General features: G+C 47.6%; 1 protein-coding gene across 1 annotated transcript in view; it reads left to right on the top strand.

Moving 5' to 3' along the window:
* The window catches only part of ATRX (ATRX chromatin remodeler), a 1,138,900-nt gene that overhangs the window by 834,621 nt on the left and 279,319 nt on the right, over positions 1-24,960 (top strand). The window contains exon 25 of the mRNA XM_069211061.1: positions 10,255-10,427. Coding sequence (XP_069067162.1) covers positions 10,255-10,427 — 173 coding nt within the window. The remainder of the gene's footprint in view (positions 1-10,254; positions 10,428-24,960) is intronic.

Below are 24,960 nucleotides of genomic sequence, written 5' to 3'. Positions count from 1 at the left end.
TGAGTTTTTGGCACAAGGAGTACTGGGCTAGCCCAAGGGCTATCTTGAAGGCTCAGTTACCCCCAAATCCATCATCTTTGTACTTCTCCCCTGATGCAATCTCTGACATGGCCAGGCTGCCTGTAGATCATACTCTATACAGGCAGACTATCTCCTGTGTACACGTCATGGGAACACCAGGTTGTCTGACTAAGGGTCAGGGAAAAGTCTCTTGTTCCTGCCCTTCATCACTGGCCATGAGGAAGCTCATGTCAGCCCTGTCATATTAAGGCTCAAGGCGGTTCACATGAAGCACCCTTTGGGGGCTTATTGGAGTGTCCAGGTCAATCAAAAAGGTGACCTCACCTTTCTGTTATTCTATTGTGTGGGGGCCACTCTGCTCGTCTTGGAGTGCTCTTGAGGCCACATGCTCTAAGACCCACACTTTCCATCCTGGCTGGTAAACAGTCAGTAAAGCCTGTTGGTCATGCCACTGCTTTTGAAGCTCTTGGCTGGCTTCAAGGTTTTTGGAAGCCTTCTTCGTGTACTCTGCCATGCGAGAGCTCAGGTCTAGTATACAGTCAACTATGTCCTGTTTCGCGGGGTTTGAGAGGTTGCACCCAACCCCCTTCACAAGGTTAAGTGGACCCCTAACTGGATGTCCAAACAAAAGTTTAAATGAACTGTAGCCCGCTCCCTTCTGTGGAACCTCTCTGTAAAGGCAATAATAAGGCAATGTAATAGGACATCCCATCTTCTCCTTTGTTTGTGTGAGAGTCCCATAATCCTACCTTTAAGGGTTTTGTAGAATCTCTCAACTAACCAATTTCCCTGTGATAAGGAGTGGTGAATTTTTGGGTTACACCACATTCCTTCCACATTGCTTTGAGGTATCCAGACATGACATTTGCACCTCTGTCGGATACAACCTCCTTAGAAAAGCCCACCATGGAAAAGATTCCCAGGAGGGCCTTGGCCACTGCAGAAGCTGTAGTGGACCTAAGGGGAATGGCCTCTGGGTACCTGGTGGTATGGTCCACCACCACCAGAATAAATCTGTCCCCAGATGTTGTAGGAGGGTCAAGGGGACCTACAATGTTAATCCATACCCTCTCAAAGGGGGTACCCTTACCACTGACTTGGCAGGTGACACAGGAGTGACAAAACTCCTTTGTGTCTTAAGACATAGGGGCCGGTGAAAGTGTGGAACAAATCTGTCCCAAGTCTTGCTTTGCCCAAGATGTCCTGTAAGGAGAATATCACGGGCTAATGTCATTGAGAACTCCCTAAACATCTGAGGTATGGCCAACCTACTGGTGGTACCAGGCTTGGATTCTCTAGCCTCAAAGTATAGCAGCTTATTTTCTCAGTAGACCTGTGGGACCCACTGACATCCCCTTCGTCCTATGCTGCAGCTTGCTGCCTGAGGCTTTCAAGAGAGGGGGAGGATGTCTGTTCCACATTCAGTTCTTCCCTGGAGGCCCCCCCCGCTCCCAAGAGCTCTGCTGTGTCAGAGCCCAGCTCATCTGGTGCAGGTTCCTCACAAGAAGTAAGATCACCAGTTTTTCCAGCCACCATAGTGACACTGGCACCTATGTCTCTGTAAGCCTCTGCCTAAATACCCTTTATAAGGGGGTACTGCCTCTAATTCCTCATATTAGGAGGCCAGGCAGCCAGAGTGGCAAGTTCAGTACCACTCTCTGATACTAAGACATCCTCAGTGGTCTTCTCTGACTAGGCCAGAGACCACTGCACTCCCCAATGTTAAACCACCTACACTCTCTTGGTTGAAGTACTACCACCAGTGCTATTGCTAGGGGGAGTGGTGGTAGTACTCTTGATGCTCTTCTTAGGGCAAGTGCCAACACCTGTCCTATGGCCTTTTTTCCTACACAGGAAGCACCAATGTTTTTTGTGGAGGAGGAGGAAGAGGATTTGGACCCACCCCTCGAAGAGTTTTGTGGGCCTGATGAAGACTTTCTTCTTTTCAAGTGAAGATGATTCCCCATCTTTCTCCCGTGTTTTAGAAGAAATCTTTTTCTCTTGGTCACCAACTTCCCCCCTCCCCCGCCCATACTGTGAGCTTTCCTACTCAACCTGGTGCAAGCCCATTTGTCTGCCTTCTTTCCAGTTCTTGAGGAGAGGTCAGATCAGAGTCCACCAGGTATTGATGCAGCTGATCAGATATACAGTTGTTCAAAATGTGTTCTCTCAGAATTGATCCTGTGTTGTTCAGTGGTCAAGCCAAAACCATCCAACAGTGCACTTTTTAAAGCTGTTTAATTGTCTGCATCTTCCTGTCTGAGAGTGGGGAATTTGTCTCTGCCTTTGTCATAGAAGGAGAGCCACAAGATTGCTGCCCGCTGCCTTTAGAGTACCTTCTGAGCTTTACAGGCCCTCTCCAAGGCAGTGAACTATTTGTGGATGTCATCTCCCACCTTGTAAGGTGAGACTATCTTGCTCGGGTTCCTAGAATCATAAGAGTCCTCCTTGATTTTGGTGTCCCTGAAGCTCAATTTGCTGCCACCATGGGGTGCTAACCCCAAACCCTCTTTCCCTCTCCACTGCCAAGGCCTACCTATCTAGGGCCAGCTGTTGTGCTTGCAGCCTCAGCTTGGCCCCCTCCAACCTCAGTTTACTAAGCTCCCTGTTTAAGGAATCTTCCCCTGAGGTGGAGAAGTGGGTCCCTTCAGCTGCTGAAGAGACATGGGAATGACCGAGGATGATCGATCTCTCCTCCTAGGGACTCTTTGCCAACCCTCTAGGAGTAAATGTGGGCCTACTGGAATGACCCCCTTCTCACTACCTGCAGTGCTCCTAACAGGGATGTGGTGTTCCCCAGGTTCTTCCTGACCCTCCCCACTGTAGTCTAATTCTACCCTGTCGAGGACTGGAGGGTCAGTTTCTACTTCTTCCTCCTACTGGCTGCCAGCATTGTCCTTCTCAGCTTGGAGAAGTAAGCCAGGAAGCAGACTTTTATTAGGATTTCTCCCCATCTTCAGTTTTCTAGTGGCACACGTCTCCCTAAGTACTTGGAAGGTAAGACCCTCATAATGAGTGTCTGGGGCCTGAGAGTTGTGCTGTACTGAAGACATTTTCTTGCTAGAGTGGTATAGGTGTCCCTAACTACTCTAACAACTAGGCTTCAAGAAAGGTTTGGAGCAAAGGCTATGCTAGACCCCTAGCTTACCCAAATTTAGGAGACTAGAAATCCTAACAACTAAATGTAGTGTGTACCTAGCAGATAGTAATGATCTTTCCTGTCGAAATTAACCAGTGACTGAGTGTTAAGCCAATTGCAAGTGTCTTATCCCACCTCTGCACCACCAATGTAGGAAGCTGGCCTGGTGTGTGGTGAGCACCTGTAGTGTTATCACCTTATTCCAGGTTTCCCTATTAGTGAGTTGAATACTTTGTCCAGGAAGCCAGGGCTCTCTAGAGGTAGCTGTGAATGAGCAGCCAAGACTAATCTAGGAGACATGCAAAGCTTTTGCAGTACCACTATAGTCACACAGGACTTACACACATGAAATAACCACACAGTGTTAAAAAAAATAAAGTACTTTATTAGAATAACACAAATACCAAAATACTGAATTGGCAATTCTCCAATAGAAGGTAAGTAAACAGTATTATGTACACATTAGAAGTCCGTGATTAGCATAGTAGGCAATGGCAAATAGTAAGTAAAAACAATATAAAAAAGTGAAGGCCATATGGGGAGACCAAACCATATACTAAGTGGAATGTGGAAGGCAGTCCCCCACCCAAGGAAGTGGCATCACTAGAAGGAGCTGGAGGAACTAGAACCCCCCAAAGGGTAAGTACCAGGGTGCCCCTCAGCTACCAGGAGAGAGAAGGTAAGAACCTTGTTTTTCCCCCATAACCACAGAACTTTGGAAGTGGGCTGTGCAAGACCCAGACAAGACTAAAAGAAACCTAAGGTTGATCCTGACAGAAGAGGTCCTGAAAAAGAAGGGAACCAAGTCCAGTTCAAGTTGGAGTGTCCGGCTGTGGCAGGAGCCACTACCCACCCTTCTGTGGATGCAGGACCAGGTCGACTGTAGAGGAAGAAAATCAGCAATGCAACACAGAAGCACAAAAGGAGTTCCAGAGGTGATTCAAAAGATGTCCTACTTCGGCGGTCATGATGCAGTCAGTCAGTGGTGTTGGAAAACCACCAATAAGCCTTGGCAAATGCAAGAGTCGGAGACAAAGGTTTTGCTAGGCTGAAGAGGACCAGCAAGGGCCAGGGGACTCGCCCCAAGGAGTGTAGTCCGAGGTGACCCTCAGCAGCTGGAAAAGTCACAAGAGGAGGAGGTAGCCCACCCCCCCCTTCCAGGCGACCCACGGGCAGCAGGCACAAGAGTCACAGTGAGGCTCACTCAGCACACCTGAAGAGGACTCCAACGTCACTGGAGCAGCAGGCAGTAGACTATGCTTTGCAGGAAGGAGTGTTGGGGGCCGGGGCTACACGAAGCCTGAAGATCCCTTGAAGGAGGAACAAACAAGCCTTGGTAGCTGCAAGTGCATGCGGGCACTGTCCTGCAAGGGCTTACCATCTCCCAAGTTGGACAGCTAGTAGAGAAGAACAAAGGGACAACTCCAGACTACCACCTGTGATGCAGGATCCATGCAGTTCCGGAGGAGAGAGGATCCACGCAGCCGGTTGTTGTTGCAGTTGGTGCCTGCGGATGTAGGGGAGTGACTCCTTCACTTCAAGGGAGATTCCTTCTTACTTCTTATGCAGGATGAAGACTTGTCACCCTCAGAGGATGCACATCCAGGGAAATGTTGCATTTGCTGTTAGGAGCCGTTGCAGAGCAGAGCAGAGTTGTCGCTGGAGTTGCAGATTGTCGGTTCCTGAAGAGTCCAGTTGCAGTTCCAGTGGCCAGAAGATGAAGTAAACGATGCAGAGGAGTCCTGCTGGAATCTTGTACATCGAATCTGAGGACCCACCCGAGGGGGAGACCCTAAAAAGCCCAGGAAGGGTGATTGGGCACCTAGCAGGGTGACAACCTTTCAGGAGGGGGCAGTGATGTCACCTGCCTGACATGGCCACTCAGATGCTCCTAGGGGCCTCTGCCCACCTTAGGTTCAAGATGGCATAATCAAGTGGCCACCTGGAGGAGCTCTGATTCCGACATATAGATACCTAATATGCCCAGGTTCAGAGTAAACATTATGTAGCTGGACACAGGTGACCTATGACCAGTACACGGGTAAAATTTATTCCCCCACACTTAAGAAATCCAGTGAAATGGAGCTGGATGCCATGCTCATGTAGGGGTGCCCTCACACACTGGTACCTGTACCCTGCCCTCTGGGCTAGTAGGGCCTGCCATAGGGGGTGACGTGCAGTGACCTGTAGTGAAAGGGTGCATGCACCTTTTCACGCAGGCTGCAATGGCAGGCCTGCAGACACATTTTGCAATGGCTCTCATGTGTGGCATAATACATGCTGCAGTCAGTGGGCAGGCCCTGGTGTCCCAATGCCCTGGGTACCTAAGTACCATATACTTATATGGGAGGCACCAGTATGCTAATTGTGGGGTGTGCGAAGTGCTCAGCATCCAAATTTAGCAGGATCCCGTGAACAGAGTCAAAACACACTGACACCAGGCAAAAAGTGGGGATAACCATGCCAAAAAGAGGGTACTTTCCTACAGAAGTCTGTATTAGCTTGGTTTTGTAGGAGTGGCACAAGTTATGCTGCAGTTCTTAGGGACCCCCTTTAGCACCTATCACCGAGGTACCTGAGGTACCACTTACTAGGGACTTAGAGGTGCTAAAGGCTTGGCCACTTGGGGATCAAGTGACCAGCCATCTTGTTTTTGGGGAAGGAAAACTGGGGACCTGGTTAGCAAGAACCCAGTGCACTTCAGTCAAAGTTGCATCAAAAACCAGGCAAACGGTGGGGACTAATGCAACCAAAACCCATCTTCCTACACCAAACAATTCCACTCATGTGGAGGCTTCTAAGGGGAATGACTTAAAGGCAGCGTCAAGGCCCACAACCGTGGCAGCAGGCCCCTAAAGTCCTTTCTAGGTCGGTCTCAAGATTCAGTCCACAACATAGTACACAGTCAATATCCCCTTGCACTTCAGATTCCAAGCCGCTTTAGTTTTCCCTCTGCAGCTTACGTCCATCCTGTAGGATACAGGATTCCAGAGACTGGATGGTTGCTGTCGGGCTGCAAGATGCATATTCTTATATCTCCGTCCTACAGTTTCACAGGCATTGTCTACGGTGCAAAGTGGACCAAGAGCATTTTCAGTTTTCCATGCTCCCATTTGGCCTCACCTGTGCTCCTCAGGTGTTCACAAAAGTGATGGTGGGGTTGCAGTAGAGCTTCTGAGGTTGTGCATGCCGGTTCCTCCCTTACTTCGACAACTGGCTATTGAAAGGTGGACTCTCCAGTCAGTCATGGACCACCTTGAGTTAAGGGCAGAACTCCTAATATCTTTGGGTTTCTTGATGAATGTGCTGAAGTCTCACTTGTCATCTTGGCAGGTGCTCCTGCTCATCAGAGCCATTCTGCACTCAGTGCAGTTTCGAGCCTTCTCTCTGAGTTAACAGGCCCAGGGCATTCATTCTATGATGCCGATGTTTCACTTTCAGTCCTGGATCTCAGTGACAGTGGCTTTGAGACTTATTGGCCTTCTGTATCCTGCTTGCCGACTATGCAAGATGTCACATGTGGGTTCTGCAGTGGTAGCTCAAGTGTCAGGGGATTCATTACCTAAGGAACCTGTAAAATTCTATCTGGATTTTGAAAGAGACTGCAAAGGACCTGCAGTGGTGACTGATCGACTGCCCCCACCCCATCCACAGCTGGATGTGAGGGTGGAGATCAGAAGACTCTTCTTTGGTGGAGACCTGACTCCACATCAATCTGTTGGGGTCTTAAGCCTGTCGCTTTGCATTGAAAATGTTACTTCTGACCAAGAAAGAAAGGCTGTTTCAGGTCCTTATGGACAACACCACTGTTTTGTGACATTGCAGACAGTAGGGCAAACCCATATCCTATGCCAGGAGGCTCTGTGCCTACGAGCCATTAGGAAATTTCCCAAGATGCCATGATGGACAAATTCCGCTGGCAACCCCTATCAAATCTCAAATGGCAGTTGCACACCGAGGTGGCACAAGGTGTGTTCCAGGCGTGAGGAGAGGCCTGACTTGATCACTTATCTACCGCCAAGAATATGCAGTTTCAGCACTTTTGTATGCTGGAGTTCCCAAGAAAGCTTTCAGTAAGAGATTCATTCTACCTAGAGTGGAGCTTGAGATTTGTGCATGCCATTCTGCCCCTGCCTCTCTTGCCCGGAGTTCTGAAGATCAGGAACGATGAGGCCCAAGGCATCCTAGTGGCTCCGAGTTGGGGCAGCAGAGTGTGGTTCTTAGAACTTCTAAGCATTAGCATCTGTCCTTCCAGTAGGCGTTCCCTTCAGGAGGTATATCAGTTGCTGTAAAGAGGCAGGTTCTTGCACCTGGGCCTGTACAGTCTACACCTCCATGCTTGGAGATTGAGCTATGACAGTTGACTGCATTTGACCTTCCTCTCAAAGTTGTGAATGTCATTCTGGCAGCCCAGCACTCGGATAGCTTTGTGGCCTGGTGTATTTCTGGCAATACGGGTATATTACAGGTAAAACTGAGATGACTAGCTTTTTATGTTGTCTTTAGCCCAGCAAGGTCTTGCATTGTTAAAGGTTGTCTGTTGACCCTTCTGACTTTTTTGCGTGTACCAGACCAATCATCCTTGATTAAGTGACTTGTTATAATACATTTTCTGAATGGTTTAATAAATGTTTCCTCCTAAATCCTTAGTTATGCCTCAGTTGGACCTTAATTTGGTTGTAACATTCTTTATGTGTAACCCATTTAAGCCAATGCACAACAGTCCTTAGAGTCTTCGAACTATCAAAACAGTCTCTTATCGCAATAACGTTACACCACATTTTTTCCAGAAAAGCTGGTGTTACGAACCAGAGCAGCGTTCCAGACAAAATTAGCAGCCATCCCTTTCATGTCAGACAATTCATTACTCTTCCTGTGAGAAAGTTGCTTATTGGTTGCGGTGGATGGTAGCCCACCACAAGTAATAATATCAGTGTCCTTTTTATGTCCAGTAATTTAAACTTGAGCACACCCCATGATAGCTATCGTACTGTGCAGACCGGGTTAACTTAAAACACATATTTAAAGCATTTAAAGTATGAAAACTGTTAAATAAAAAAGTTAAAAATACAGCACTATAAAAATCCCACTCAAATGCATAAACATAGAATATATTGTCATGAACAAAATGTCCCCAAAATGAGAAAAGATCCAAGAAGTGGAGCTAGATGGGAATTATTAAAGTTTTAAATGAAAATAGTGACTAAGAGGTGCAGATTGGTTGCAATAGACAAGATCAGAGTCAAATGATAAGGCTGACTGTGATGGGTTGCCGGCTAGTTAGAGGAACCATGTTTATCCAAGTGGAAAGTTTACCATTTGACTTACAAACTTTTATTTAGAAAAAATGGTTGTCGAAGAATCATTGATGGGGCAAACTGCATCTGAAGAGAGGCTTGACAACTGGGTCATAGTGTGGTTGTCAACAAAGTTAGGAAAGCTCTGAGCTGGTGAAGACTATGCTGAGGAAGACCTTGACGTTGATCTAACTTATGAGGGGCTTATTCATATTTAAAAGTGAGCTTAGGCCTGACAAAAGAGGCTGTTTCAAACGATCAAATGTGTAACTTGAACCTGCACAGCCTGGTTACTGGTGGCAGGCCTCCATTCATGTTTTCCCTCATCACTTTAGTGGTGGCACAGTATAAGCTGCAATCCGCTAGTGGCCTTTAACTTACAGGCCCTAGGTACACTTTTTACCATGTACTAGAGATAAATATGCCAATTAGGTGTACACCAATTTGTCATGTTTTTAGGAGTTAGGGCACATAGACTGTACAGCAGTAACCCAGTGTGAAGTCAATAAACAGAGGTAAAACAAAAAGTAGTGGTGACCACAAAACAAATGCATTTTCCTACACTTCAGACATTCTTTGTTCCACCCCATCCCTGAGAGGAGAGATTGGGCCCAACAAGAGTATTTAGCTTTTACATTGATCGTGCCATTGACTGTCGAGTGGACAAGCAGCTCTTTGCGGGGTTCTCTGGGGCAAAGAAGGGCAAAGTAGTGCAGAAGCAGATCATAGCATGATGGACAGTCCTCTGCAGTAATTCCCAATCCTTGGTCCGGGAACACCTAGGGGGTCTGCAAAGCCTTCTCTGGGGGCCCGTTACTGCTTAGAAAAGTGTATATAAATAAAGTGGCTAAATGAACAATTGACAATTTAAAAACATACTGCAAATGTCCCGGAATTTGAAATTGGAGGCTAAAAATTAAATTAGTATCATCAAATTGATTTGTGGTATCAGTGCAGGAGCATCAAACAGAATATAGTATGGATGATTTGTGGCTTTAGTTGAATTTAGAAAAGCTCTAACCTTCCTATTAAAATTATTTTTTATTTTAATTGTTTGCAAATTACATAAAATATGTTATCATTTCTGTATGTGTTTGCTGAAATGCCTGTTTCTATATTTTTTGGGTACTGTTTTGCGGTTCAAATCTTCAACCAGTTGTAGGCCTGTGACCCCGGCTTCCAGTAGTGACTCAGTGGGGATGGAGTGGGTCGTTCCCCAGGTTCCGGTAATGACAAAGTGGGGGTCTACAGAAGTCAAAAGGTTGGGAACCACTGGTCATCTGTATTACGATCTGCTAGGAATTGGCTATGTAGAAGCCTCTGGAAGATCAGAAGCCTGCGCTGGAGGTTTGGATGATGGGCATTTTGTCCGTTCCATCCTGATGTTTTAATTTGAGCCATTCAACAGACCCATCACAGTGTGAGGTACTGCTTGGCCAAGAATCTGAAATTAGAAGTATCCATCTGAAAAACAACTAACTTACCCTCAGTCATGCTCTTTTTTGGTGGATACTCTTATCTAACCGCAGACTTTCTCATGCCCTCCCAGATTCTCTTATCACTGAATGTGCTCCATTTCTACATATAAAACAATTCCTAATCTAGAGATCTGCACATTGTCATATCTGATCAGTTATTAAGCTCCTCCTACAACGTCATGAACAGGGTTGAAGAAAATGACATCAGTCAACTTTATACATGAGGGCTGAGACTCATTGATTTTCCAGGTGCTTCTATTTTTTGTTACATGCAGTGTTCTTTCACACCAAAGAAAATATATGATTGTTTTTTTAAAAGGAAACCAAAACCAAAAGGGAAAAAAGGAAAGAAAGAAAGTAGCAGTTCAAGTGAGACCGGCAGTGAAAATGACGTGGAGGTGATCAAAGTCTGGAACTCACGATCACGAGGTGGTGGGGACGGAACTACAGAAGAGGGAGCAAACAACAACATACCTGTAAAGTTAGAAGAAAGTGAGTATTTTGTTAATGCATTTTGGTCTGCATTTTGTGGCTGGATATACAAAATGTGCATGAAATCTGTTTGATATGGCTATTAAGAGCTTGGCAGGCAGTAGCACATCCAGCGTTTCGATCTTGACTTAATTAGAAATTTTTATTTTGAAGCCCTGGTGTATGGGTGTGCACCTGGATAGCAATACCAAGTGTTTTCACAGGCTTCCAACTCTAATCTTTGCTGTCCACGTGGGTGTGCTTTGCCAGCAACTAGTACTAAATATACACTTGTGTTTTCCTTGTGCTTGGATGTCACTCTGCTGGCCCTTTGTCCATTCAATGTACCGTCAGCTGTTTTCCCCCCAGAGCATAAGATAAAATGTTCTGCTTTATGTTTGTTTTTATTTTGGTTTCTCCTGTAAATGCACAAGCATTGTTTCAAGTGCTGATAAGATGTTCTTTGAAACACTTTGGCTCCAGCGTGTGTGTGATTGGCCTGATTTTGTTGACTGAGGCTTGTATGCTTAGAATACTTTAAAAAAATAATAAACATGGAGCCCATGACGGTGCACCATGTAAGAGTCTTGACGGTATTGTGTACTTCAGTGGCCATCTTTGCTGTCTCTACAATCTACTATACCAACTCTGGTGCAGCTGGTATGTTACCCTTAACTGCATGCGTGGTGTCTGATGACTTCTTTCTTACGTTGGATCTTGGCACATATGAGCTTCTAGCACCAGGATACCTTTTAGGTCACAGGTGCGCTTTATACATTGTTATTAATTTATTATGGTGATTAGTCTGCGTCCTCCAGCCCTTTAGAATCTTGAGGATGATCTCAATAATCATACTGTTAGGGGTGAGGAGCTGGAGTAGAGGCAGATGTGCATAATTGTCTCCCACACTCATTCTGAAGTGGTTGGACTCCTAACAGCATCCAGTAGGCAAAACAAATGCCATTCTTTCTGGTGCAAACTTTAAACTTGGGTACTTCAAGGCTAATCTTCCCACCCAAAGATCAAGTGAATTTGCTGCTTTTTATGGCACAGTCTAGGCATGCAATTGTCAAACCTTGACATGGTGTTAGTTGTCGGTATGCTGGCCATTATGTATGGTTGCATTCATCCTTTCTGTCCACGCAAAAGCAGGAGTAGGAGGATTGTGGTGGTAAAGGCAGGTGAGGTGGGAGTGATGATAACGTAAAACCATTTATCTATTCTGTGCCAGGTCCCTGTTTCACTGCTATTTTATGGGATTTCTTCACTAGGCTGGCTTTGGTTGTAGGCCTTGCCTTCTGGGGTGCGGTGTCTAGCTTCTCCCAGCGTCCTAAATTTTACATGAGGTCGACTTGAAAAGAAAAAAAGAAGTGGGAAGATTGTCTTACTTAGCGGGAGAGAGAAAAAATGTTTTAAACCTTTAAGCCCTCAAAACTAAATCTCAGAAGGTACAGCAGTAGCAGTCATGGTCCATCTTTGTTGGGCTCTGCCTGCTTTCAATCTGAGAGACGTCTTGTTTTTAGACTTTTTCTCTTCCAACAAGCCTCAGGAAGAATTTTGAAAGGTCCTCATGCACTTCACAGAGTGTATTTTCCTAACAAACTGATCAGATGTGCAGCCTATGTCAGAAAATGTCCACACAGGTGTTAAAAAATGTAGGATGAAAACCTCAGAGATAGGCAGCATTGTAGATTAATTTTACTACTGGTGAACCTCAACCAAGGGAAAGTCATAGGAAAACTGCTGCCTTCACATCAGAACTGTCAGATAATCCACTGTATACTCCCTAATCAATGGTTATAAAAAGTTGAACAAGACATCATTCGCTTGACTCCCAGCATTCCTAAAGCACTCTACTTCAAAACATCCAATGCCAAGACAGATACAATTAGACACTGAATCCCTGAAGAAGAAAATAAACTATTAGGGTTACTTTCAGGCATATCTGGACTTGAATGAGAATTCTGTAATCTCCATGCAAGCTCTCTGGGCATCAGGGAAATTCTGTGTAACAGGCATAATGTTAAATAATTCAACAATAGCATGCAAGGTAGTGTGATAACAGTAATTAAAGCTAGAAGCAGAGATCTCCGAGATGACCAGGCAGCACCAGCAGATGTTAATGTGAAATTGCTTATGCTAAAGAAATATGAACCAAACAACGTCCTTATGCTTCAAGCTGAAAATGCCTTGCACCGCATCAAAGGTTGATAGGTTTCTTGCCGTACAATTGATGAGTAGACTTGGCAAAGTCAACCATTCAGTCAATTTATGACAGACATAAAACGTTGCTCACTTGCTCAAGAGTCAGCACCAAGATATTTGCCTCCTTTTATTCCACCCAGAAGCCTTCATGAACAACTTATCAATTGCGCGTCTGACTGCTTGACTTCAGGGATGACAATGTCTGAATCAAGGACAAGGAAATTACATAAGCAAGCAAAGCAAAGCCATCCAGGAAGGCCCAAGGAGATATCTTCCCTGTGCAATGCTATAAAATTATGGCCAAATACTCAGTACCTCTTTTTAGGAAAATGTTCTGAGAGATCAAAGAGTCACAGTCTAAGCACAGACATTAACAGAGCCTAGGTATTCCCTCATACCTAGCCGTGGAAGGACCCACTGTATTGCAGAAGTTACAGACCAAGTCCCATGATGAACAATAACATCTGATAGATTTCTATCTGCAGATTCCTTCCCTTAGAAGTATACAAGGCATCAGACGGAATATGGAAGATTTTTTGTCAGCTGTACCCCTGTGTGCGGTAGGTGGGGTCTGTTGACTTCACGTGCGTAGTCTGTGACAGAAGTAATGTCTGCGGTACCTCTAATGGTGCTACCTTGGCGTTCTGATGTCAGACATTTTGTTAGTTTTTTGAGGTTTGAAGATGCCATCCAAGAAGCCCAGCTTCAACCCAACGTCGATTCTCACCTGCCAGTGTTGATGACGAACCTGCACTTTGTTTGCCTGTGGTTCCTCAGGCGGGACCATAACCTGAAGTCATGCTCCGACTGCCACTCGATGAACCTGAAGGCCTTGAGGGAGGGCTCCCTCAAGCTTATGGCTGCCCGTCATGCGACTCCGTGCCGGTCGAAGTCCAGGTCAAGAATCTCTCAGAAGCACTCAGTCAGAGGTCCTCATCTCACTCTTAATTTTAGGGACACTCGGGTAAGCACAAGAAGCCGTCAAACCGTGCTTCAACTGCTTCACATCCATCGGCCGACGAAACACTGGAGCCGTCCGCATTCTAGGCCTCGCTCTACAGTTGGAACTGCACCTGGGCCGACTGCACTTCCTTGAATTTCCGAGAGCCAGAGTGACCCTCGACCAACCTGAAGAATTTTATGATGCCATATTTGGGTGACCAAACCCTCTGGCATGAATTTGGGTCCGTGAAGTTGGGAGGGGCCTCTACTGGTTCCGCCCTGGCAGCTCTGGCCCCAGTGCCAGTGGGACCCCAAAGATCCACTTTTGGATCAAGACCAACGCTGGTCGTGCTACCTCGACCTTCCCCGAAGCTGGTTCTGATACAGACGCCCCTGACTTGGATAAGGAGCCATAGGGGAGTCGCTCAATGTAATATCCAATGCTGGCGGGAGCCTTGCTTCCCAGATCTGATGCTGAGCCCTATTCCTATGGCCTCAATCTCAGGGAGAAATGAGAGGGTCAGTGGACCCTGAAATCTAACCTTGGGCCTCAAAATCATAGAAGTGTGACTAGACCTACAGGTTGAGTAACTTGAATAATCTAGTCAACCTAACTGTAATGTACTTGACCCGTAAATGGGTCACAAATTGTGTGATCCAAGGAAAATAGTTTAGAGTCACCTTTTTCTTCATTCTTGCATATGATTGCACCTTCAAATATGTGAGCTCAGCATTGCTGTAGTACAAAAAATCTCTTTTGTTTAAGTAGTCTAAGGTTTGCTGCATGTATCAGAAGAATCTAGCCCACATATACGGAACACGTGACCCATGACTTGCTTTTAATTTACTAATAGCATTGCCATCAGGCCAGGAGTGTTTCTAAGTTTGTTAAAACACTCTCTTTTAAAAAATACATCACTAAACCATGATGTGGTAGCTACTGTCATTTCCAAGAAATGTCCAAAACCTTTCCACTAACTTGCAGCTTTACTGATAAAACTATATAGTGTATTAATCTGTGAAAATTGGGTTTCAGACAACATATCCTTTGTGTAAGGAAATGCCTCCTTGGCATGGTTACCGTCTGAATTTTTTCCTTTTGCTCATGACAATTATGATTGAAAGTGTCCTGGGACCCTGTTAACCAGGCCCCAGCTCCAGTGTTCTTTCCCTAAACTGTACCTTTGTTTCCACAATTGGCACAGCCCTGGCACTCAGATTAGTCCCTTGTAAATGGTGCCAGTGTGGAATTTATTGTAAAATTCTCCCAGAGGGCATCTTAGAGATTCCCCCAGAATACCAGTCCAACTCCTAGTGCTAGGCTGACCAGTTTCTGCCAGCCTGCCACAACCAGACAAGTTGCTGGCCACATGGGGAGAGTGCCTTTGTCACTCTGTGGCCAGGAACAAAGCCTGTACTGGGTGAAGGTGCTTCTCACCTCCCCCTCCAGGAACTGTAACACCTGGCGGTGAGCCTCAAAGGCTCACCCCCTTTGTTACAGCGCCACAGGGCATCCCAGCTAGTGGAGATGCCCGCCCCTGCGGCCACTGCCCCCACTTTTGGTGGCAAGGATGGAGGAGATCATTAGAAAAATAAGGAGTAACAACCCATCAGTCAGGTGCCCTGAGCTGAGAGGACCCCTGCCTTTAGAAATCCTCCATCTTAAGTTTGGGGGATTCCCCCAATAGGATTAGGGATGTGCCCCCCTCCCCTTAGGGAGGAGGCACAAAGAGGGTGTAGCCACCCTCCAGGACAGTAGCCATTGGCTACTGCCCTCCCAGACTCAAACACACCCCTAAATGTAGTATTTAGGGGCACCCAAGAACCCAGGAAATCAGATTTCTGCAACCTAAACAAGAAGGACTGCTGACCTGCAGGCCCTTCAGAGACGACGGAAGACAACTGCTTTGGCCCCAGCCCTATCGGCCTGTCTCCTGACTCGAAAACCTGCAACAGCGACGCATCCAACAGGGACCAGCAACCCATGAAGCCTCAGAGGACTGCCCTGAACCTAAGGACCAAGAAACTCCCGTGAGCAGCAGCTCTGCTCAACAAACACCAACAATCTTGCAACTTTTCTGCAACCGCCAGAAGCGTGAGACTTCACCCTCTGCACTCGATACCCCCGGCTCGCGATCCAGAGAACCAACACCACAGGGAGGACTCTCAGGCGACTGCGACCCCGTGAGTAGCCCGAGACGACCCCCCTGGACCCCCACAGGGACACCTGCAGAGAGAATCCAGAGGCTCCCCCTGACCACGACTGTCTGTAACAAGGGACCTGACGCCTGGACCAAGCACTGCACCCGCAGCCCCCAAGACCAACCGAACCTCAGTGCAGGAGTGATCCCCAGGCGAGACTCTGCCTCGCCCAGTTGGTGGCTGACCCGAGAAGCCCCCTGTGCCCTGCCTGCACCGTTAGTGATCCCTGGGTCCCTCCACTGATTCCTATACAAAACCCGACGGTTGCTTTGCACACTGCACCCGGCCGCCCCTGTGCCGCTGAGGGTGTGTTTTGTGTGCCTACTTGTGCCCCCCCTCCAGTGCTCTATAAACCCCCCTGGTCTGCCCCCAAGGACGCAAGTACTTAACTGCTGGCAGTCTGGAACTGGAGCACCCCTGTTCTCCATAGGCGCCAATGTGTTTTGGGCACCTCTTTGACCTCTGCACCTGACCTAAGTTACTGGTGTGGTAACTTTGGGGTTGCCTTGAACCCCCAACGGTGGGCTGCCTGTGCCTTGGAACTGAGACTTGTAAGTGTCTTACTTACCTCACAACCTAACCAATACTTACCTCCCCCAGGAATTGTTGATTTTTGCACTGTCCACTTTTAAAATAGCTTATTGCCATTTTAACAAAAACTGTATATGTTATTGCTCTAATTCAAAGTTCCTAACTTACCTGTGTGGAGTACCTTGCATTTTATGTATTTACTTAAAATCTTGAACTTGTGGTTCTAAAAATAAATTAGGATATTTTTCTATATAAAAACTATTGGCCTGGAGTAAAGTCTTTGAGTGTGTATTCTTCATTTATTGCCTGTGTGTGTACAACAAATGCTTAACACTACCCTCTGATAAGCCTACTGCTCGACCACACTACCACAAAATAGAGCATTAGAATTATCTAATTTTGCCACTATCTTACCTCTAAGGGGAACCCTTGGACTCTGTGCACACTTTCTCTTACTTTGAGATAGTATATACAGAGCCAACTTCCTACACACGTCCACAATGCCACCCCATACTGTTTTTTGGAGTGCCACATAGCAGTGGTGTACCAACCTTGATGGAAGGTAGGAAGGCCCTCTATGCCAGTTTGATCGCTCGTAACTTCAGCAAGTTGATGTGGAGTCTGGATTCTGCTGGAGACAACAGTCTTCTGATCTCCACCTCTCCCAGATGTCTGCCCTATCCCAGGAGTGACACATCTGTCACTACTGTGATATCTAATTGGGGAAGGGAGCGGTAACTGCCGCTGACCCAAATGCGGTTTGTCAACTACCACGGTCGATCTTTTGCAGTTCTGGATCATGTGGAAGAGATTCCCCTGATACTGTGACCATTGGAACTTCAGGTCCCACTGCAGAGCCCAAATATGCCAGCAAGCATGTGTCACAAGCAGGATGCAGGAGGCCATGAGCCCAACAGCCTCAGAGTCCGTCTCACCAAAATCCAGGATAGAGGCAGAAACATCTGAATCATAGCCTGAATATCCTGGACTTGCCACTTGTGAGGATAAGCCCAAAACCGTGTCCAAAACAGCTCAGATGAAAGTGGGTGTCTGAAAAGGAGTCAGGTGTGACTTCAGCACATTTAAAGTGAACCCAAATGAGTGCTGGAGGTTCGCTGTAGCCTGGAGGTGGGAGACGACAGCCTGGGGCAAGCCTTCTTCAACAGCTAGTCATTCAGACAGGAGGAAAGACAAACACCATAGCTCTCCACAGCTGAGTTGCAACAACCTCCACCACCTTAGTGAATACCTGAGGGGCACTGGTCTGGCCAAATGGGAGCATAGCAAACTGTGTCCAACTGTGAACCACAGGTAATGTCTGTGGGCAGGTAGGACTGGGATATGAAAATGTGTCCTGCAAGACCAAAGTTACCATCCAGTCTCCTGGGTCCAGGGCAGACAGAACCTGGACCAAGGTGAGTATTTTGAATTTCTCCTTCTTGAGAAAGTAGTTGAGAGGCAGATTCAAGATTTGAGGTAAGTACATAAATGCAAGGTACTTCACACAGGTAGGTGTAGAACTTTGATTTAAAACAGTAGTACACACAGTTGTGGTTAAAATTGCAAATTACTATTTTAAAAGTGGACACAGTGCAAAAATCAACAGTTCTTGAGGGAGGTAAGTTTGGTTAGTTTTTGCAGGTAAGTAAAGCACTTAGATAGTCAGTCTCCTGGGCATAGGCGTCCTCGGGGAGCAGACTAGGGGGTTTTGTAGAGCACTGGGGAGGGACACACACAAGCCCACAAAACACACCCTCAGCGGCACAGGGACGGCTAGGTGCAGTAGGCAAAGTAGGCGTCAGGTTTGCTATAGAAAGCAGTGGGGGAGACCGGTGGGGGGGGTCACTTACGCGATGCAGTCAGGGCACAGGGGGGCTTCTCGGGCCAGCCACTGACTGGGCTAGGATGAGGGCCGCCTGCTGGTCACTCTTGCACTGGTAGGTGGTTCCTCTCGGTCCTGGGGGTTGCGGTGCAGTGCTTGGTCCAGGCGTCGGGTTCTTTTGTTACTAGGCAGTACCGCGGTCAGGGGGAGCCTCTGGATCCTCTCTGCAGGCGTTGCTGTGGGGGTGCAGGGAGGTCAACTCAGGGTGTCCACGTCGTTGGAGTCGCCTGGGAGTCCTCTCTGCAGTGTTGGTTCTCCTGAACTCGAGCTGGGGGCGTCTGGTGCAGTGTGTGAAGATACACACTTCTGGGGGGAAGTGAGAGTTTCTTTAAAGTTGTTTCAAAGTTGCAAAGTTGTTGCAGTTTCTGAACAGTGCCACTGTTCTCTGGAGTTTCTTGGTCCTTTAGGTGCAGGGCAGTTCTCCGAGTCCTCAGAGGTCACTGGTCCCGTCGGAAGCGGGCCGGTAGGGCTGGGGCCAAGTCAGTTGGTGTCTCCGTCGTCTCTGCGGGGCTTTCAGGTCAGCAGTCCTTCTTCTTTCTTCAGGTCGTCAGGAATCAGATTTCCTGTGTTCAGGGTCGCCCCTAAATGCTGAATTTAGGGGTGTGTTTAGGTCAGGGGGCAGTAGCCAATGGCTACTGTCCTTGTGGGTGGCTACACCCTCTTTGTTCCTCCTCCCTGAGGGGAGTGGGGCACATCCCTATTCCTATTGGGGGAATCCTCCAAACTCAAGATGGAGGATTTCTAAAGGCAGGGGTCACCTCAGCCCAGGGCACCTTAGGGGCAGTCCTGACTGGTGGGTGACTCCTTGTTTTTCCTCATTATTTCCTCCGGCCTTGCCACCAAAAGTGGGGGCTGTGGCCGGAGGGGCGGGCATCTCCACTAACTGGGTTGCCCTGGGGCGCTTAAACAAAAGGCATGAGCTTTTGAGGCTCACCCCCAGGTGTTACAGTTCCTGCAAGGAGAGGTGAGAAGCACCTCCACTCAGTGCAGGCTTTGTTCCTGGCCACAGAGTGACAAAGGCACTCACCCCATGTGGCCAGAAACTAGTCTGGTTGTTTCAGGCTGGCAGAAACTGGTCAGCCTAGCACTAGGAGTTGGACTGGTATTTCTGGGGGCATCTCTAAAATGCCCTCTTGGTGTACTTTACAATAAATCCCACACTGGCATCAGTGTGCATCTATTGTGCTGAGAGGTTTGATACCAAACTTCCGAGATTTCAGTGTAGCCATTATGGAACTGTGGACTTCGCAATTGACCGTCTCCCAGACCATATACTCTTTATGGCTACCCTGCACTTACAATGTCTAAGGTTTGGCTTAGACACTGTAGGGCCATATTGCTCATGCACCCTGCCTTATGGCTGTAAGGCCTGCTAGAGGGGTGACTAGCCTATGCCACAGGCAGTGGGATGTGGGCATGGCACCCTGAGGGGAGTGCCATGTTGACTTAGTTGTTTTCTCCGCACCAGCGCACACAAGCTGTGAGGCAGTGTGCATGTGCTGAGTGAGGGGTCCCCAGTGTTGCATAAGGCATGCTGCAGCCCTTAGAGACCTTCCCTGGCATCAGGGCCCTTGGTACCAGGGGTACCAGTTACAAGGGTATTACCTGAGTGCCAGGGTTGTGCCAGTTGTGGAGACAAAGGTACAGTTTAGGGAAAGAACACTGGTGCTGGGGCCTGGTTTGCCAGGTCCCACCACACTTTCAAATCATAACTCATCATCAGCAGAGGCAAAAAGTTAGGGGGTAACCATGCCAAGGAGGCATTTCCTTATACCGGGTAATTACTTGTCTGACTAACCTGTCAGGAAACTACTGTTTGCCCCATTACGGAAAACCAATCGCACTCAGTGTGGTAGTGCGTTCCAAGGACAAGATGTTGTGGGAATTCCATGCCTATTATTCCTCTATCGGGTTCTCCCAGATGCCTCACTGAGTGCAACACAGGCCTTTATAGTAGAAGTGGCCCTCCCACTCATCCCTGCTGCCACTATGGCAATCTTGGATGCCCCAATTACAACACCTGAGGTACGGCGGGTAATCTGAGAATTAGCTCATAACCCCCCACCCCCCCTACAACCCCCCCCAAAAAAAAAAAACACCCTTGATGGACTCCCCCTGGAGTATTATGCCATGCCATTTTCTCCTCGCTCCTAGCACCTCGCCTCTCAGATTCTCGAAGCTGTCCTCCACATCTGTGGCTTACACAGTCACTTCGAAAATCTCTCCTGGTCTCTATTCTCAAACCAGACCAAGATCCCACACTCCCAGGATTCAACAGACCCATAGCCATCCCTGGGGTTGATAAAATCCCAGGAAAAATACTCACCAGAAGGTATTCCCAGGTTGTCCCGGGGCTCATACACACGGACTAGAATGGGTTTGTGCTGGGCCGGAGTACTTACCAGAACATATGGCGACTCTTTCACGGACCAAGACCGTTTCCCAAATACTGCCTGTGTTATATTAGAACTTGAGAGAACATTTGATACACTGTTGTGGGACTATCTTTTTTCAGTACTCGCCAGTATGGCATTGGAAAGGGGAAAGTGACTGCTAGCATTCACTCATTTACTTTATACAAACCCATCTTCTCGGATCGGCATGGGCTCCCTCACCTCAGCCTCCTTTACCATAAGTCCAGGTATCCAACAGGGGTGCCCACTCTCTTCCCTGCTTTTCACGTTAGCAATGGAGCCATTAGCTATACGGTTTCACAAGGAAGGCTGGACATGAGGCATATGCCTTGAGGATCGGACCTATGCCACTTCATTATATGCAGACGATTTACTCCTATACCAAGATATAACGTCGAACCTCTCAAAGCTCCATGATTTCTTGACCAGTTTTGCTGAGGCCTCCGGGTCAACCTGACCAAATCAGCAATGTACCCACCATGTCCCAACCAACCACCTTGCATCATGCGCCTCAGGGAAGCATAACTCAGCTGGTTCAGGGAGGCAATCTGCTATCTGGGAGTTTGTTTACACACTCCTTACAAACTCCTGGTGGGCATGGGGGACTCAACGCCCCCTCCTTTAAAGCATATTATCTAGCCACACAACTATAGTGGCTTTCACGATGGACTGCAGGATGGTACATGGGTGAAACCAGTGAGGCCTGAGGAATGATGCAGATTTTCACAGTTAGCAAATTACTCCTTCCAAAAGTTTTGTCCTCATCTCCCTGACCCCTGCAGGTGGGTGTTGCAAACACACTTATGCTTCGAATACAGTGACTTGCACATGGAAGACAGGAATATGCTCCTAACCTCTCCTTGGTCAGCCTCCAGTGCTTTCCAGGTTTCGTTTCAGTCATGGATATAAGACCTTGGACAAGAAGATCCTTGCACATGATAGGTGATCCCTTTACTGAGAGATAACCTCTTTTCTTTGACCAACAACTTTGCAACACCTGTCGAACCATCTTTGGTGCACTCGAAGCAGAAATGACCACTCACCCGGCACTGCAGGCCATACTTACAATAGGCACTGGCCACCACCTTATATTTTTGCTGTATAAGGACATCTGCGAACTCATGGATGTTCCTCTGACCACGCTGAGGAGCAGATGGGAGAAAGACTTAGGGAGGTTACTTCATGACCTGTAATGAAAGCAGGCACTAGAACACCCCCAGTAGTTCTCGCGGAATCCTGATTCAAAAATATTCAATTCTTTATGCTGCATAGAGCGTACATTACCCCCGCACAACTGAACTGTTATAATCCCAATGCGCAAGCTAGCTGCCTTCGCTGTCACACCCAGGAAGCTGACTTCAAGCATTTACTGATGTCTTGCACAACGTCACGAAGCACTGGCACGCAGTACATACTACCTTGCGAGAGGTCAAAAAACGTGCAGACTTGCGCACATAGGAGCCATCTAGGCATCTTTAAGCAAAGGAAGAAACCCAAGGTGCATACCTGCTTTGCAGCCATGGCACTCCTTCTTGCCAAGCTCACCAGGACCCTTTCCAGTGGTGGCATGGCACGGGCAATGCACAAATGGGGAAATATGGAGGAAGAAGTCCTCCACCCACTATGAGGAGATTCAACACCTTCGTAAGTGTCCTATCTCCTCTCAAGGTACCATCCTTTATGCAGATTTCCTACAGGGAGTGGTGCAGTAATAACCTCCCTCAATGAGATTATCTGTAGCTGAGGTGTTGCCCATCACCTCCTCTTTGCCAACGTCCAGAGCAACAGACCCACCCCCACCCCTCCCTTCTCTTCACTTCAGTTCACTTCCCTTGCCCCCATGGCTAGTCCACCATAGATGGCATCCTGTTGCACACTATGGCTACACCTTTATATATATATACAACAATCCATGCTCTACACCAATACAGTACTCTGCCCGCTTTGCTTCCCAGTTTAATAGTCCTTCTTCAGTTCACGGCACTGTGGTGGAGTATGGACAAAACCTCACATCTTTTCACCTATGGAACTTTTGCTATACTTAACACACTAGTATGTGGTGTTGGTATGCTTAAGTTTCTCTTTGTGAAGTGTTACTTGTCATTGTGCCGGAGGCTGTTGCAACTGCTGTGTATGTTATAAAACCAAATAAAAATATGAAAAAGTGGATTTTAAAGCCCTGAAAAGAATAGAGAATGGAGTAAGTCTTTGAGTGTGTGTTCCTCATTTATTGCCTGTGTGTGTACAACAAATGCTTATAACTACCCTCTGATAAGCCTACTGCTCGACCACACTAACACAAAATAGAGCATTAGAATTATCTAATTTTGCCTCCGGCCTTGCTGCCAAAAGGAGGGGCGGGCATCTCCACTAGCTGGGATGCCCTGGGGTGCTGTAACAAAAGGCATGAGCTTTTGAGGCTCACCGCCAGGTGTTACAGTTCCTGCAGGGGGAGGTGAGAAGCACCTCCACCCAGTGCAGGCTTTGTTTCTGTCCTCGGAGAGCACAATGGCTCTCACCCAAGGGGGGCAGAAACTCGTCTCAGTGGCAGGGTGGCACTGACAAGTCAGTCCTGCACTGAAGGATTGGGTAAATTACAGGGGGCATCTTCTAAGATGCCCTCTGTGTGCATTTTGTAATAAATCCAGCACTGGCATCAGTGTGGGTTTATTATTCTGAGAAGTTTGATATCAAACTTCCCAGTATTCAGTGTAGCCATTATGGAACTGTGGAGTTCGTTTTTGACAAACTCCCAGACCATATACTTAATATGGCCACACTGTACTTACAATGTCTAAGAATTGACTTAGACACTGTAGGGGCATATTGCTCATGCAGCTATGCCCTCCCCTGTGGTATAGTGCACCCTGCCTTAGGGCTGTAAGTGACTTATCTGTGTGCCAGGGGTGTGCCAATCGTGGAAACAGTGGTACCTTTCAAGTGAAAGAACACTGATGCTGGGGCCTGGTTATCAGGGTCCCAGCACACTTCTCAGTCAAGTCAGCATCAATATTAGGCAAAAAGTGGGGGATAACTGCAACAGGGAGCCATTTTCCTACAGCCTCCCCATCTAGGGCTAGCTGATGCTGCTGCAGTCTTAGCCTGGCCTCCTACAATCTGTTTCCTAAGTTCCCTATCTAGGGAATCTTCCCCTGAGTTGGAGCAGTGGGTCCCCTCAGGTACTGAGGAGACATGAGTGTTGACAGAGGAGGACATATCCCTCCTTCTGGGAACTCTCTAAACCCCTAATTCCTCCTGAGCCTCCCCAGTGTAGCCTAATTCTACCCTGTCTAAGATTGGAGGGTCAGTCTCTACTTCCTCCTCCTCTTGGCTACCTGTGTTGACATACTCAGTCTGGAGTAGTAACCCCAGAAGTAGACTTTTATTGGGATTTTTACTGTCTTCAGCTTCCTGGAAGCACACATCTCCCTAAACTCTTGAAAATTGCAGCTCTCCTATTGAGAGTCTGGGACCTGAGGTGTGTTTTCCACTGAAGACATCTTGCTAGAGTGGTGTGGGTGCACCCGACTATGCTTCCTGAATGATTAGAGAAAGGGCTATGCTAGACTTCTAACTTATTCAAACTGGGAGACTAGAGATCCTGATCACTAAGTGCAGTGTGTACCTAACAACTAGTAATGGTCTTTCCTGTGGAAAGTTATTAGTGACAAAGCGGTAAGGCAATTGCAAGTGTCTTATCCCACTGCTGCACCACCAATGTAGGAAGCTGACCTGGTGTGTGGTGAGCACCTATGGTATTATCACCTTATATCTGATAGAGACTTCTAGCTGCAGATTCCTTACTTTTGAATTCCCTGGCGTCAGCTTTGAATCCAGAATCTTTTTGCTGAGCAATGCCCTGCATGCGCAGTTAGGTGGCGTCATTCGGATCCGGGTGCGCCCTGCTCCGCCTGGCTTCGTCAGCGGCGTTGGAGCCGTCTGTGACATCACGATTGCCTATAAAGGCACCACCCTGGTGCGTGTACATCAGTTCTTTTCCTTCTGTGCCGGTTAAGCGCAGGTCCGGGATCGAGCTACCCTTTGCTTTTTTTGGCAAGCCTTTTTTCAACCTATTGTCTGAGAATTTTTTCATCTGTGTGAGGAAGATGTCATCTAGGAAGATGGGGTTCAAGCTGCGTGGCACCTGTTATTGCGCCACTGTTGGTGACGGACCCCCACCAGGTATGTCTCTGATGCCCCGACAGGGACCACGGCTCAGTCGTGCTTCGACTGCTGGGCCATGGCCCGAAGGCTTTGAGAGAGCGGTCTCTAAAGTTCATGGTGGCTCGGCAGACGACTTCTGTCGGCGCGACTCCTCGGAGGTTACGGTCCCGCACAAGGAGGAGGTCGCGGGACCGCTCCAGGAGCCCCACTTAGG

This window comes from Pleurodeles waltl, chromosome 2_1 (assembly GCF_031143425.1).
Source record: "Pleurodeles waltl isolate 20211129_DDA chromosome 2_1, aPleWal1.hap1.20221129, whole genome shotgun sequence".
NCBI lineage: Eukaryota > Metazoa > Chordata > Amphibia > Caudata > Salamandridae > Pleurodeles > Pleurodeles waltl.
This window is presented reverse-complemented; position numbering and strand designations above follow the sequence as displayed.